This window comes from Oncorhynchus mykiss, chromosome 27, assembly GCF_013265735.2.
Source record: "Oncorhynchus mykiss isolate Arlee chromosome 27, USDA_OmykA_1.1, whole genome shotgun sequence".
Taxonomy (NCBI): domain Eukaryota; kingdom Metazoa; phylum Chordata; class Actinopteri; order Salmoniformes; family Salmonidae; genus Oncorhynchus; species Oncorhynchus mykiss.
Genome location: NC_048591.1, coordinates 4,790,147 through 4,806,922, shown reverse-complemented (window position 1 = coordinate 4,806,922; position 16,776 = coordinate 4,790,147). Strand labels below are relative to the sequence as shown.

The following is a 16,776-nucleotide window of genomic DNA, read 5'->3' as shown; positions in this document are numbered from 1 at the left end:
GGTGAAAACCTGAGGAAAATCCAACCAGGAAGTGCCTCTTGTTTTGAAACCTCTCTGTTCCTATGCATGCCTATCCTCCATTTAAAGGGATATCAACCAGGTTCCTTTTTCTATGGCTTCCCTAAGGTGTCAACAGTCTTTAGACATAGTTTCAGATTGCGTAAGTGGATAGGTGGGGGCTCTCAGAGTGAGTTTTGTGCTACAGAGTAAAGCGGCCATTGTTTCTCCCGGTGTATTTGAAAAACCTACACACCCGTTTGATATATTATCGAATATATATTTTAAAAACAACCTAAGGATTGATTATAAAAAACGTTTGACATGTTTCTGTGGACATTATGGATATTATTTGGAATATATGTCTGCGTTGTCGTGGCCGCTCTTTCCTGTGGATTTCTGAACATAACACGACAAACAAATGGAGGTATTTTGGGTATAAAAATACTCTTTATGGAACAAAAGGAACATTTGTTGTTTAACTGGGAGTCTCGTGAGTGAAAACATCCAAAGATCAAAGGTAAACGATTAATTTGATTGCTTTTCTGATTTTTGCTTAGTGTACATAATGTTATGTTATGCTATCGATAAACTTAAACGCTTGGATTGCTTTCGCTGTAAAGCATAATTTCCAAATCTGAGACGACAGGTGGATTAACAAAAGGCTAAGCTGTGTTTTGCAATATTGCACTTGTGATTTCATGAATATTAATATTTTTTAGTAATATTATTTGACTGTTGTGCTATGCTATTCAGCGGTTTCTGACGAAAATGATCCCGCTAAAGGGATGGGTAGTGTCAAGAAGTAAATGTAATGATAGACTTGTTTCTCTTTGCTTATTTGAGCTGTTCTTGCCATAATATTGACTTGGTATTTTACCAAATAGGGCTATGTTCTGTATACCACCCCTACCATGTCACAACACAAGTGAACTTCTAAGGCACACCTGTTAATTGAAATGCATTCCGGGTGACTACCTCATGAAGCTAGTTGAGAGAATGGCAAGAGTGTGCAAAGCTGTCATCAAGGCAAAGGTTGGCTACTTTGAAGAATCTAAAATATTTTTGATTTGTTTAATTAAGACTTTTTTTTCGTTACATGATTCTATATGCGTTATTTCATAGTTGAGGTTTTCACTATTATTCTACAATGTAGAAAATCTCTGGAATGAGTGGGTGTGTCCAAACTTTTGACTGCTAATGTAATTATGCACTATAGTTGTATTTGTATTTTTTTCCCACGCCAGGTGAGTTCAACCAATGATGTCATCGGTTGATTGAGCCTGCCGTCTGATCTAAAAATGTATGGAGTCATTGTTTTGTGGCAATTATTGTGGCCTTTGTGTTTCACCGATCACGCTAGCAGCGAGTTGATATGGTTGTCCTTGTTCAATAAAGCCGTTGCACTTTCTCAACAACCTATCTGCCAGGACACTGCAGGTTATCAAGGTTGACACATTTTCTCTGGCTTTGTAAAGCCTACAGCTGACGGGAGCCATACTTCCTTGTCCAACTGTGTCCCCACCCTCGAAGGCATCCTGAAATTGCTATGAATTCTGGATATTGTGGTTTGCTTTCAACCAGGAAAATGTAGATGGCTCATTTCTACCTGTGAGATGCAGAAACGCTTGTATTTGTGTGAGGAAATTCTAGATTTTTACGGCACATTATATGTTAACATATTCATGGCCATTTACAGTCAAAGAGCAGAGGTGAAATTTCCCTTTAAGTGTATTTTGCACATCAAGTCTAATGCACTTCCTCAACTGATGCGCATGGGGGGTGGGTTGGGGTAGGGGGGGCTCATGACAGCATCTGTGCCGCCGGAGTGTGTGGAAATGTATTGTTTCCTAATGTTCTGCTTTGGTGAGTTAATCTTCAAGACCACAGGAATTGTAGGCTCTGGTCGGTCATTAAATCACAGTGCAGCCACTGATAGTCTCCGCTCTGCTCCACACTACCCCTTGAGACCGCATTCAATTTGGGCATCCTCACCAAGATGCAGGGAAAGAGAGCCGGGCAAAATAAATCATGTCTAATCGGCCTCTGCAGAGAAGCAGACCCTGCTCCCTCACACAAACACCTTCCCATATGCCATTGTCGTAAAAGTGTAATAGGACCTAGTGGAAGCCTAGATAGAGGAAAAAAACTAGGAGGCTGGTTGTGTGGTAAAGGGTCAATCAGCAGTTGAAACAATAAGAAAGTGTCATCCCCACCCCTGTTTCGGTAAATGCTGAGGGATAGGGTTTGAGAAATGTACCCACTCATGTTTTGAGGCTATATAGTGTTTGTTTACATTTACTTTGTTTATAACATTGGAGTAAAACAAGCTTATATTTTGGGTTGATGGAGTACAACAGTTGAACTAAGCTCATGAGGCATTTATAAGTTATATTCTTCAAGAATCAACGTGTACATATCATTCATTTAAAAATCCAAAAATGTATGTAGCAACTGCAGATTGCCCATTTAACTTATATAGGCCTGAAGCATGAAACACACAGAATCTTTCTGCCGATAGACATCATAGTGGAAGGCCGTTTCTTCTCTTGCTAGAAAAAAAGCTGTGTACCGACCCGGTAGTGACGAACCTACCGATTCTTCATGTAGAATCGCAATGCTCGTCAGTTGCCAACAACTTGACTTGAGCAAATCAAAGATCACGGACCCCCAAGTGGGGGAGCCAACAAAAAAATACAGAAATTCTCTGTACATCCACAGATGAGCCTGTCACACTTCATATGTAGGCTATGGGATGGTATCTAAGCTAAGTGCACAGATGCAATGCACAGAGCACCAATATTTCCTCTAACTGTAACTAGTATTGACATAATTAAACCACAATGGACTAGCTAATGGACTAGCTTTCCATAAAACAGCTGCCTGTGTTAGTGCAGTGTCCTTAGCTAGCTAGTTAGCTAACTTTAGCTAGCTAGCTAGCTAGCTAATCACTTGGCTATGAGCTGGCACTGGCCATATGGTTAGTGAATTATATATCTTTGTCATCTTGCTAGGAAGTCATCTAGCTAGTATCAACAAGGGCTTTCTACAAAATAGCAACATTAGCTCAGATAGCTTGGAATCTAGACCATAAGCAACACGCACAGATATGCATTGCCAATCAATGCTACTGCTACCTTCTGGTTTGGAGTATTTTAACAAGGCTGAGTGGCTGACAACTTCCAAGGTCTTTGCTGTGTGAACACAAATAAGATTGCCTGCCGGCACCGTTCAGAGGTGGTCAGTACTGTCACCAAGAAAACATTTGACAAACCTACCAGTGTGTCTGAGCTTTAACTGGCAAGACTGCTTCCCTGGTCTTAGTTTGTTTCTGATTTGCACTATTTTGAACATCCAAGTCAGGAAATGAGTCTTCCACTGAAGTAAGAAACGCAACACTATCTGTCCTTGCAGCTCTCAGTTAAAACGAGAAAGTTCCTAAACCCTTCGGGTAAAAACAGAGAGCTGACAGTCCTAAGTGGCAAAAACAACAATTACTTGCAGAGTCATGAGATAGTATAATGCCTTGAATGGGCCTATTTTTTCTTGGTCTCTGAAACCACAGCACAGACATGTGAAGACTTGACACATTGGCAACGCTGCCTTCCACCGTGTCCTTCTCTCCATTGTTGCGATCCTGTCTTCTGTGAAGTGAAAGTAATGTTGGGCCCTGCAGCACTTCTTTGCAAATAAGAGATTGCAATGTGTCCACTAGCATCAGCATCACAAAGCGAGATGCACGGTGGTGGTCCCCCCCCACCCCTTAGCCTGGGCTCCTACCCCGCCCCCTTTCCACCACCAGCCCTGGGGCATCGCCTAGATTTATCTGAATCTCCCAGTATATCTCTCTCTTGCTATACTGGCCCAACAACTCCCAACCACTCACTGCTGAGAAAATACTAGGCTACATAATTACAGAAAATAATGGGAGCAGATGGTATTCTATTTTATCCACTCCTTACTTTCATTTGTTCCACTTACTTGTTAATGGATAAAGCGTTTTTTGTTGTTGTTGCAGTGCGGTAGGCTCTAGGCAGCATGTATTTTTTCTAGTCTAAATATTAGCTCCACTAACCTAACTATAGGTAAGAAAGTGATCTAAGAGAAGGGATGGGCAACCAACCAGGGCTGGGATTAAAATCCTGGGCTCTGACTTGAAGAGAATGACTCACCGCCGTCTGACAAAACATATTTCCATCAGGCGGCTTTTGAGTTACCAGCTACGTCTTCAGACTGTCAAAGAAAGGGCCGGCACTAACACCTGCATACTGCTTTCAATATTCCCTCAAAGCTGCGTGTAGTCGCGCAGCTCCCCTCGGATTGCCATGCAGAAGAAATATGAGCCTGCACAGAGAAGCACTAGATTGAACTTTACTCAACTTTCTAGAGATTTCCCTTTCAGTTAACACAAATCAATATTTCACACTACTATTGGAATTGTGATTGAATGAACACAATATTAGCCACTTTCAAAACTATGCAAGACATAGTATGCAAAACTAACTTTGCAAAATATTATTTCTACCAGCATGTCAAATGTGCAACCAGAGAAAAAAACAATTCTAATAATAATAATAATAATAATAATAATAAATATATATATATATATATTTTAAACTCTGCACAGACCTGTGCGTCATTAACCAAGCAGAGCTGCAATAGGCCTATATGCAAATAGCCATCGCCATATATGGATCTGTGCCATTTGTTTAGGCTACAGTATGACCGGTCGCAAGTAAAAGAAAGGGGGATACCTAGTCAGTTGTACAACTGAATGCATCTTCCGCATTTAACCTGAATGATAGAACAGGTACTTCCATGTTAAAATGTTATGGGATGCATTTTCTCCATTGTTTTTGATGGTAGGCCACTCTGGTAAGCCTACATTATGATCAAATAGCCAAAGTAGCCTACATGACCACTTAAAACTGCAACATAAAGCGGGTACAGCCTCACTGTTCACAGTAAACGAGAACTACAAGTTTGTGCTCAGCAGACATTACATTTTTTGAGGGAACATTGATTGCATTTATAGGTGTGGCCCGCCTAGCCTGTCATTCTTCAACATTACAGTAATCTTTTATAATGTACTTGTTCGCTCTAGAGCTGCTGGGGCTGGTGATAGGGACTGGGAGCTTGCTGTGGTAGGGGAGCTGATGTGTGCCTGTCAAAGTGGCAGCAAGGTGTTAGGCAAGCCCTCCACAGCTCCTCATTTACACCCCAGTGAGAGACTGAATCGATCTACGATGAGTCTCCAAGGCAATTAAACCCACAGGAAAAATCAGGTGCCCAACCCAACGTTGGGGAAGGGTAGTGAGAGAGCAGACTGGATTATTATGATTTTTTATTAAAACTCAAGAAACAGTAGAATCACTACGAGGTTTAGCGGCACCCTGAGAACCTAAACAGAGGAAGGGGAATAGGAAACTACAACTAAAATAACAACGTAGGAGTTGAGAGTGAAAGGATGGGACCGCTGTGACGGCCATGTTGCGTCACCGGCCATCGCCATAACATTCCATCAGGAGAGTGAAAGGTCACATGAGGAGGCATCTCTAGTAAGAGGGCACCCACCAAACTGTATGTCCAGTAATTCCATCTGACTCAACACCTATTCCAGGCATAATAAGGGTATCCAGTCATAATATCTAGGCTACCTTGCTAAAGCGTTGCATAGCTTAGAACAGACCTTGATTTACATGAAATCGGTTGCTCAACAAGGTTTTCTGTTTCAGATGTTCTGGCCTGTAGTGTTTAAGTGTGTGCTAATAGTAGTGACGAAAATAATAATCTATACAGTTATATACCGTGATGTTATTTTAGACAATATTATATCGATACTTTGACTTCAAGACAAAAGCATTTTTTCTAGGTAGCGTTAGCTACTGCTAGTCGGCTGTACCTGCGACAAAACGCTGGTATTTTTCATCATAAAGCTTGTTCATCTTCTTTAAAAAAAATAGTTAGCTAACATGTTTCCAGCACTTATTTCCATGACTGATCAAAACTCATTATAATGTCTCTCTGCAGGAGACTTATAGAGAGCAAAATGTTTGGAAAATCGAATCACAGTATCGAGTTGCAATACATATAGAATCGCAATATATATATCGAATCAGCACCAAAGTATCGTCATAATTAGAGGTGGACCGATTATGATTTTTCAATGCCGATACAATGCCGATACCGATTATTGGAGGACCAAAAAAGCCGATACCGCTTAAAAATCGGCCAATTTATTTTATTTGTAATAATGACAATTACAACAATACTGAATGAACACATTTTAACTTTTAACTTCAATGAAATCAATTTAGCCTCAAGTAAATAATGAAACATGTTCAATTTGGTTTAAATAATGCAAAAACAAAGTGTTGGAGAAGAAAGTAAAAGTGCAATATGTGCTATGTAAGAAAGCTAACGTTTAAGTTCCTTGCTCAGAACATGAGCACATATGAAAGCTGGTGGTTCCTTTTAACATGAGTCTTCAATATTCCCAGGTAAGACGTTTTAGGTTGTAGTTATTATAGGAATTATAGGACTATTTCTCTCTCTACCATTTGCATTTCATTAACCTTTGACTATTGGATGTTCTTATAGGCACTTTAGTATTGCCAGTATAACAGTATAGCTTCCGTCCCTCTCCTTGCTCCTCCCTGGGCTCGAACCAGCAACACAACGACAATTAGCGCGCGCTAACTAGCCAGCCATTTTACTTCGGTTACACGAGCCTCATCTCGGGAGTTGATAGGCTTGAAGTCATAAACAGCGCAATGCTTGACGCACAACGAAGAGCTGCTGGCAAAACGCACTAAAGTTCTGTTTGAATGAATGTTTACGCGCCTGCTTCTGCCTACCACCGCTCAGTCAGATACTTAGATACTTGCATGCTCAGTCAGATTATATGCAACGCAGGACAAGTTAGATAATATCTAGTAATATCATCAACCATGTGTAGTTAACTAGTGATGGATGATGGATTGTTTTTTAAAAGATACATTTCATGCTAGCTAGCAACTTACCTTGGCTTACTGCATTCGCGTAACAGGCAGTCTCCTTGTGGAGTGCAATGAGAGAGGCAGGTCATTATTGCGTTGGACTAGTTAACTGTAAGGTTGCAAGATTGGATCACCCGAGCTGACAAGGTGAAAAATCGGTCTTTCTGCCCCTGAAAGAGGCAGGTAACCCACCGTTTCTAGGCCGTCATTGAAAATAAGAATGTGTTCTTAACTGACTTGCCCTAGTTAAATAAAGGTATAAAAAAAAATATTAAAAAAAAAAATACAGATTTCCGATTGTTATGAAAACTTGAAATTGGCCCTAATTAATGTGCCATTCCGATTAATCGGTCGACCTCTAGTCATAATATCAGATCGTGAGGTCCCTGGCAATTCCAAGCTCTAGCTAATAGTGCCAGTGAAATATTGATTCAATATTGACATTTCCCCCTCCATGGAGCTGGAGTCGTCACAGCTCATCACGAGACCTCCCTTTTTACTTTGACCTCTGCATGCTCAGTTCACACCTGCTAAAAGAGCTTACTCTGTATAAACACGGACCAGTGGAGTGCACCACAGGCTGGGAGTAATGTACACATTCATGTTTTGCTGTCATCTAGTAGGCTAACACGCAGTTCAAAAACAAACCTGGCGGAGCGAACCTTAGTCAGACCCCAACTCACAGGGTCTCCGATTGTGTGTTCTAGGCTTTCAACAGCCAGGTAGAACAGACCACTCCAGCCTCCCTTACACTGACAGACAAGCAGACCTATGGGAGAGGGCCGGGAGGTAGTGTGATCCCACTAGGCCTTGAATTTCCCAGCCATGGCTGTCGATGCCCCCTTGTGTGGCTGTAATGGCCCCTAAAAAGTGGCCCTTGTGCCCTTAAGTTAATTATTGGCTGCCAATAGCCGTGCTTCGAAGCACCTCACATGGGTCTCTCATAGGGATATGCAGCTAGCTCTCCTTTAAAAAAAAACAAATCGATACGCATCTAGATACATGGGCTCCGATATGATACATAATACATTTTAGTTTGAAACGATTCTGTGCGATTCGGGGAACTAATTGATGTGATTAAATTAGTTTCAATGCAACAAAAAAAAACATTTTGCATGAACACATTCATTTTCCAATTAAAAATGAATATCTGCTGCTGATGGGAACTCAGGAGCTGGGCCCCTCTGAGCTGGATCTGTCTGAGAGCACTTGGTTTCTCAAATGATTGCCTCGCCTGGTTCACCAACTACTTCTCTGATAGAGTTCAGTGTGTCAAATCGGAGGGTCTGCTGTCCGGACCTCTGGCAGTCTCTATGGGGGTGCCACAGGGTTCAATTCTTGGACCGACTCTCTTCTCTGTATACATCAATGAGGTCGCTCTTGCTGCTGGTGAGTCTCTGATCCACCTCTACGCAGACGACACCATTCTGTATACTTCCGGCCCTTCTTTGGACACTGTGTTAACAACCCTCCAGGCAAGCTTCAATACCATACAACTCTCCTTCCGTGGCCTCCAATTGCTCTTAAATACAAGTAAAACTAAATGCATGCTCTTCAACCGATCGCTACCTGCACCTACCCGCCTGTCCAACATCACTACTCTGGACGGCTCTGCCTCAGAATACGTGGACAACTACAAATACTTAGGTGTCTGGTTAGACTGTAAACTCTCCTTCCAGACCCATATCAAACATCTCCAATCCAAAGTTAAATCTAGAATTGGCTTCCTATTTCGCAACAAAGCATCCTTCACTCATGCTGCCAAACATACCCTTGTAAAACTGACCATCCTACCAATCCTCGACTTTGGCGATGTCATTTACAAAATAGCCTCCAAAACCCTACTCAACAAATTGGATGCAGTCTATCACAGTGCAATCCGCTTTGTCACCAAAGCCCCATATACTACCCCCCATTGCGACCTGTACGCTCTCGTTGGCTGGCCCTCGCTTCATACTCGTCGCCAAACCCACTGGCTCCATGTCATCTACAAGACCCTGCTAGGTAAAGTCCCCCCTTATCTCAGCTCGCTGGTCACCATAGCATCTCCCACCTGTAGCACGCGCTCCAGCAGGTATATCTCTCTAGTCACCCCCAAAAACAATTCTTTCTTTGGCCACCTCTCCTTCCAGTTCTCTGCTGCCAATGACTGGAACGAACTACAAAAATCTCTGAAACTGGAAACACTTATATCCCTCACTAGCTTTAAGCACCAACTGTCAGAGCAGCTCACAGATTACTGCACCTGTACATAGCCCACCTATAATTTAGCCCAAACAACTACCTCTTTCCCAACTGTATTTAATTAATTTATTTATTTTGCTCCTTTGCACCCCATTATTTTTATTTCTACTTTTCAGATTCTTCCATTGCAAAACTACCATTCCAGTGTTTTACTTGCTATATTGTATTTACTTTGCCACCATGGCCTTTTTTGCCTTTACCTCCCTTCTCACCTCATTTGCTCACATTGTATATAGACTTGTTTATACTGTATTATTGACTGTATGTTTGTTTTACTCCATGTGTAACTCTGTGTCGTTGTATCTGTCGAACTGCTTTGCTTTATCTTGGCCAGGTCGCAATTGTAAATGAAAACTTGTTCTCAACTTGCCTACCTGGTTAAATAAAGGTAAAATAAAATAAATAAATAAAAAACTTCACTGAGCTGAGTGGCTCTTTGTTAGTGTGTGTGTGTATGTTAGGGCTGGGCTATATATCCAATTATATCCAATGTATGTTTTTGTGTGATATTCGAAGTGTCTTTATTGCAAGAATCAAGGATATTTCTTCTATTTTTAATGAGCGTTTATGTCCGCTTTTTCTCATGTCTTTTTAATCTCGTCTTCTTCGCTTCTTCTGTGCTGTGTGCACCTCCCATTTAAGCCAGGGATCTGTATATAATGACGAGATTCTCATGTCTCCACCCAAACAATGGGAGTCATTGTCCAAAAGGCAGGCGACAAGGTTAGGTCCAAAATAAGCCAATAGAAACACACTGGGCTTATTTTGGACTGATTTTGGGAAGTGTAACTTCTTGCCTCGCCCTTTTCCTCTCTGTTTATACACACACACACACACACACACCAAGCCCCTCCCCTACCACTAACAACAAAGATGAGAGCTCACTTCTTCCTCTCTGACAACTCACCATTTGCATTTAGGTCCAACAGTATCCGTCATATGGACACCGAAACACAATATTACAGAAAAATAATGTCTCAGAGGTGAAGTTACCCTTTATGTTTAAAGTATCAATTAATATTGATATGGGGAAATTCATGCTCACTTTGGTACCACGTAACGCTAGCATCATTTTAGCCAAAGGCTGTAATACTAGCTGTTTGGTCAGTGATTTATAAAATGTGCAATAAGCATAAAATACAATTATATAAGGAATTGGCAACTCCTCATTCTGAGAAATAAGGTAGGCCACTTGACTTCAACATCTGAACAAAGTGGACAGGCTAGCATGCTGTTCAAACAGCTGGAGATGGACAGAAGGGTGTGTTCCTAGCAACCCAACTGCTCTGCCTTGTTAGCTAGCAAATAGATCCAAGTTGGCAAAACTTGAAATATAAAGAGTATCTGGCTACTCATTAGTACGTGGGCTTGTGCTTGAGAGAAGTTTTATGAGAGCTATGTTAATTAAGCAATAAGGTCCGATGAGGTGTGGCATATGGCCAATATACCCCGGCTATGAGCGGTTTTTAATGCAAAACGCAACCCGGAGTTCCTGGATACAGCCCCTAGCCGTGGTATACTGGCCATATACCTTAGCGCAACGGTCAAAAATATTACTCGAAAATATTCATATTCATGAAATCACAAGTGAAATAGTGAAACACAGCTTAGCCTTTTGTTAATCACCATGTCACCTCAGATTTTGAAATTATGCTTTACAGCCAAAGCAAGACAAGCATTTGTGTAAGTTTATCGATAGCCTAGCATAGCATTATGTCCAGCTAGCAGCAGGAAGCTTGGTCACGAAAATCAGAAAAGCAATCAAATTAACCGTTTACCTTTGATGATCTTCGGATGTTTTCACTGACGAGACTCTGTGTTTGCTAGTTTGCACAGCTTGACAGTGCTACTGTATCTTTTTTGACACGCAAAGACCCAAACGGAGTTCCATAGTATGTATGTTGTGAAGCTAATAGCAGTGACGCTATTACTGTGTAACTCCGGTAGGGAAACATCTGAAAAATAGCGCACATGATAGCGTTTACCGGTGCTCGACCAGTCGGCGAAAGCCAACATCACCCACAACAGAGAACGGTTGATTGTCAAGGGCAATGGATTCCATTATCTTGGCTTTAATGGATTTCGCCTTTTAGTTGTCACGCTGAAATGTTGTTATTCTTTCAAATAACTGCTCGACTTGTTGACTGCTCAATCCACACAGCAGACATGGCGGGCTAGTTTAGGAATGCTGTGTTGCACGTATAGCATACAATTTTACGTGGCATTATTACGTTATATGGGTATGCACAAGAGCTTTGACATAAGTTTTGCAAATTGGCGTTAAACTAGACATCGGCCGAAACATGTTGCCATATTTAGCTAATATCGTCCTATTCCGATATGTTCACCGATATATCTTGCATCCCTCGGGAAAACATGTTACTTTCGATGTTCCCGAACAAATTTCACTTGGTTTCCCAAATTAAAAACACTGGGATGCTGCAGGAACAGGGTAGGGGAGGCCATGGCATATGGAGTTTGGCCAGAATATCATCGGTCATGCAGCGAGAGTGCATGCTCCTCACACAGTGGTTTATGCATGGAATGAAATAACTGGAGTAGCCTACCTGGCATGATTGAAAAACAAACACACGGAAAAGCGGCATCTATCTTCTTCCCCCCTGCCCATTTGATAACGAGACATTCTAAATCGAAACTCATTTTTCAAAAGTATGTGGACAGCCCTTCAAATTTGTGGATTCGTCTATTTCAGCCACACCCGTTGCTGACAGGTGTATAAAATCAAGCACACAGCCATGCAATCTCCATAGACAAACACTGGCAGTAGAACGGCCTTACTGAAGAGCTCAGTGACTTTCAACGTGGCACCATCATAGGATGCCACCTTTCCAACAAGTCAGTTTGTCAAATTTCTGCCACGCTAGAGCTTCACCGGTAAAGTGCTATTATTGTGAAGTGGAAATGTCTAGGAGCAACAACGGCTCAGCCGCAAAGTGGTAGGCCACACAAGCTCACAAAACGGGCCAACCGAGTGCTGTAGCGCGTAAAAATTGTCGGTCCTCTGGAGCAGTGTAAACGTGTTCTCTGGAGTGATGAATCACGCTTCACCATCTGGCAGTCCAACAGACAAATCTGGTTAAGCGGGTGCAAGGAGATCGCTACCTGACCAAATGCATAGTACCAACTGTAAAGTCTGGTGGTGGAGGAATAATGGTCTGGGGCTGTTTTTGATTTTTCGGGCTAGGCCCTTTAATTCCAGTGAAGGGAAATCTTAACGCTACAGCATACAATGACATTCTAAATTATTCTGTGCTTCCAACTTTGTGGCAACAGCTTAGGGAAGGCCCTTTCCTATTCCAGCATGACAATGCCCCCGTGCACAAAGCGAGGTCCATACAGAAATGTTTTGTCAAGATTAGTGTGGAAAAACTTGACTGGCCAACACAGAGCCTTGACCTCAATCCCATCGAACACCTTTGGGATGAATTAGAACGCCAACTGCGAGCCAGGCCTGATCGCCCAACAGAAATGTTCCAACAATTAGGGAAAGCCTTCCCAGAAGAGTGGAGGCTGTTATAGCAGGAAACGGGGGACCAACTCCATATTAATGGTCATGATTTTGGAATGAGATGTTCGACAAGCAGATGTCCACATACTTTTGGTCATTTAGTGTAGGTTGATTTGTAAGACATTCTGACTGTTTGTATCACTTACAACTGAAGTTGCCAAATAACTCTAAATCTAGCGTATAGGACCTGTTTCAAATGATCACTTTTATACTCAACACAGCCACTTCATATGTGCACTCCCTCCGAAATTGGAAAAATATCCTTTACTTTTTATTCAGCTAAGTTCAATGATATTCTTCTTACTATAAAATCATAAAACAATGGCAAGGGACTTATAAGCATATATTGTGTGCTAAATGAACAAAACTACAGCCTATATGGGATGGTATATAGCCAGATAACCTACGCCAAGTAACTCATTCTGTTCTTCTGAAATAGATTTTCTTCATATCATGTTTCTTTAGACGTGCCTAAAATAAATAATGAATTTATTGTGATGTATATTACATTTATTTTTATACTTTTAAAAAAATGTAGATGTTCCAAAAGGCACGCATCAGCGGCTTATATTCGTGGAGGACTGGGGATGCTAAAAGTGTTTATGTTAATTAAAGATAAATTACTGTGACAATTACTCAATTGCATGACAATAACCAGCTGACAAAATGTATGGCCGCCACAGCCCTAGCTCTTATTTCTTAAATAACAAGAAATTGGTTTCAACACTAAGCCCTAGTTCTTAGTAAGTCAAATTAAAATGAAGCCTAATTTCAGCACCCATGCGCTGTCCATCTCTGATTGATTGTGCCGCCGCTTCAATGTAATGCAAGTTGTGTAAGTTACTCGAATCTGGCTTATTGTGAGGGCAACATCTCTGATAAATAGCTTAACCATGGGCAACAAAACATAGTGTTTATTCAAATCAATTATAGCAGCAGCAAGCTATCAAAGTTTACCTCCAGTACTCATCTTCGTGCTCTCAAACTGAACAGGACATCAGTAATCCACGTGCACAGACGTTGCGTTCCTTCTATGCGCATTGTTATGCTTCTTCAGTTGCTATGATGGTTTCCTTACTAGGCCTGCACATGTGCAAACCTGCCCAGCAAGTATAGCCTGATACTGGCCCAATTGTCCAAATCGTACTGCCACAGAGGTGCGGCCAGGTGTATGTACTAAACCGATTACTAGGTCACTACAATTTGGCCTGACTGAATTGTTAAATGTGAGGTTCTCCGATAGTTAGAGCCCGTAGAAAGCAAAATTGTCTAGTGTATTGTTGCCTTTAGACAAGCCAAAGCATAAACAAAATGCAGCTCACAGAGAGGAGAGAAGAGTGCTGCACTGCACAAATGTAGTTGCATAGGTATAATTGTTTTTACTAAGCTATAGGCCTAGTTTGACCAACTAGCATCCCATTCATTCAAAACACCCCATAAGACTACTCATGTTGGAAACGTAATTTCTCTATTTTGGATAAGATGAATGAAACAGCTTCCAGTACAGGCTACAGGGTTAGCCTACACACGGAATATCTGGTCTGTTAATTTCCTTCTTTGCAGGAAAGTGGATTTCAGGTGCTGAGGACACAATTGCACCATTCCTTCATTTGGCTGTCAGGCCTCATCAACGCTACTACTGCCATGATTGTGGCTGAAGCTCTTGGAACAGATCAAATTCCATTTTCACTCTTGGTGGTGCAAAAACAACCTGCTCAAGACCTCTTTCTAAATTAAAATGGTTGTTTGTGCCAAAATCATGGTAAATGGTCAGAGGTCTGCCCCTACCAAAAAGGGCCATTTCAGTGGTGTGACAAATTGGAGAATTGAGTAGAGTGCTGGGTTGAGAAAATAGATTGCGGGTTATTGTGCTACTTAAAAACAACACTGCAATGAAAAATAAAGCCCCACAACGCCTTTTGGTTTGTCGTTTTGAAATGGGGCAACATTACTTGCCTGGGTTGTTGGAATACATATTGAGTAACATTCAGTACTAATAGACATTTAATACAAATTACTTACATACAGCTTAGGCTATACCATATGGGATATAGAAAAAATATATAGCTGACTCCAGAAACTGTAACAATTGGCCATAACATAACATGAGAAGAATTGCCACTTGCATGCAGCCGGTAGAAAATTCCCATAGTGGCCATAACAATCCTTGGAGGCTTTCACAAGACTTGAGATCAAACATAACATGTCTGATAAAGCAAAGATGATTAAGTACAGGAGCCAAGAGGCATGCAGCCTTCAATGACATTGTGAAGTGTGTTTACATAATGCCTGGAAAAGGTTGTACTTACCTATCAGTGATACTGGACTGTGTGTCGCTCATTGGGCTTCCGTTTCTAGATTTGCTGGGATTTATATCCAATTATCATTTTCCAAAGTATGATAAGACAGACTCTTTGAATACCCCTCCCCTAACATCCGTCTATGTTGAAGAGATGATTGAAAAAGGTGATGACATCAACAACAACAAAAATCAACCACATTGAGAGCGGAATCTCCAAATAACAATGTCATGAAAACACCTTCAATTGTCGGTGATAGACTGCCAGTGAAAAATAAATGTCTGGGTATGTTCTAATACTGAATTCAATACCTCAATGTAAGAGTTTTGCAATCATGTGCAGTGAAATGGTACGTATTCAGTGAAGCCACTGACGATAATGCTATTTTCGCTACTGTAGCAATTTCTTGAGATAAATCAGGACCTCTAATAAGCCCTAGTCTTACGTCGTGCAGTTCTCCACTTTATCGCACAAGACACCAGGGTCGGGGATGATGTTCCTATTGACAATGATGCGTTGTTCCCTTGGAAAATATTGATACAGGCTAGACTGTTTCCGCCCTATAGAAAATACAACCAGTTTACCTGGGCCTGGTGTAGTAACAGCCAGCGTATCTTAAAAAATAAATAAAAATGAAGATGCTGAAAATCGAGTCAGTCCCATTTGGTGTTCCCAGCCTCCAGGTTTGCCTTTATCCGTAGACGAGCAGCCAGCCCCTCGTGACCATGAGAATTTCTAAAAACCGACAAGTCTGAGTTGAAACCCGTGTTGGGAATTAACTAGATAACCATTAGTAATTATTGCATCAAAATAACAAACTACGTAATATTCCTAGCTTGATCAGCTAGCTATAGCAAATGCATTGTTTCCCCCCCCCCAGCTAGCTATTGCACTATTTAGCTTGCTAGCCAATGTGCCCCTCTAAATTTGTTGGAGCTTCAATTCAGATAGCTTGAACGCTAGCTAGCGGTTAGTTAACTCCAGGGAGTGGAAAATCCAACGGCTTTTCCTCCAGTAGACTCGAAACGTGTCCAATAATATACGTTTTCCATAAAAGTTAAGAGTGATAGTTGACTACGAAACAAAGTAAATCATTGAAATTCAGCCGAATGAATACATCAGCTAACTACTGTACCTTGCTGCCGAGTCTCGGCCAACGATGGCTAGCTAGCTATCTACTGTACCAACGAAAACGGGATCACTTTCAGTAACTAGAAAACTTCGCTTCGTATGCTCCGACAATTCTGAATGTCATTCCCCAAAAAATAATTCACAAAAACAAGCGTAGCAAAAATTATAAACGTGTCCCGGCGAATATATATGAAGTCCTCACGACTTAAGGAACCGTTTCTTGTAGATCTCCTTCGGGTTGCAAACATCCACAGAACTTAACGGAGCGCAGTTTTCGTTGACTCCATGTTTCCAGAATTCAGACAATTTGAGTTGTTTCTCTGCAGAATTCCCTTGGACGTCTATGCTAACAAGGATAGCTAGCTAACAAAATAATTATCTCATTTACAAAAAATAAACACTGATTCGGTTATCACTTTAGAATAATGTGATTATTAGAATGTGTTTCCAGATGTGTTATTGAGGAGAAAAATACACGACTTTCTACAATTTCACTAAATATCAGGATAACTACGCCCTGGCCAACAGCTCCCAATTTGCGTCTGTCTACTTCCGCCGAAAAAAACATGCCAGACTA

At 41.3% G+C, this 16,776-nt stretch overlaps 1 protein-coding gene across 8 annotated transcripts in view; it reads right to left on the bottom strand.

Annotated features, from left to right (window-relative positions):
• Positions 1–16,749, bottom strand: part of LOC110507382 (rho guanine nucleotide exchange factor 12) — a 68,415-nt gene extending 51,666 nt beyond the window's left edge. For 5 of the 8 annotated variants that reach the window (XM_036965128.1, XM_021587338.2, XM_036965126.1 and 2 more), the window contains exon 1: positions 15,078–16,749. In XM_036965128.1, coding sequence (XP_036821023.1) covers positions 15,078–15,109 — 32 coding nt within the window. In that variant the 5' untranslated portion in view covers positions 15,110–16,749. The remainder of the gene's footprint in view (positions 1–15,077) is intronic. The other 3 variants (XM_036965124.1, XM_036965123.1, XM_036965125.1) reach the window with 3 other exon arrangements.
• Positions 16,750–16,776: the final 27 nt, after the last annotated feature.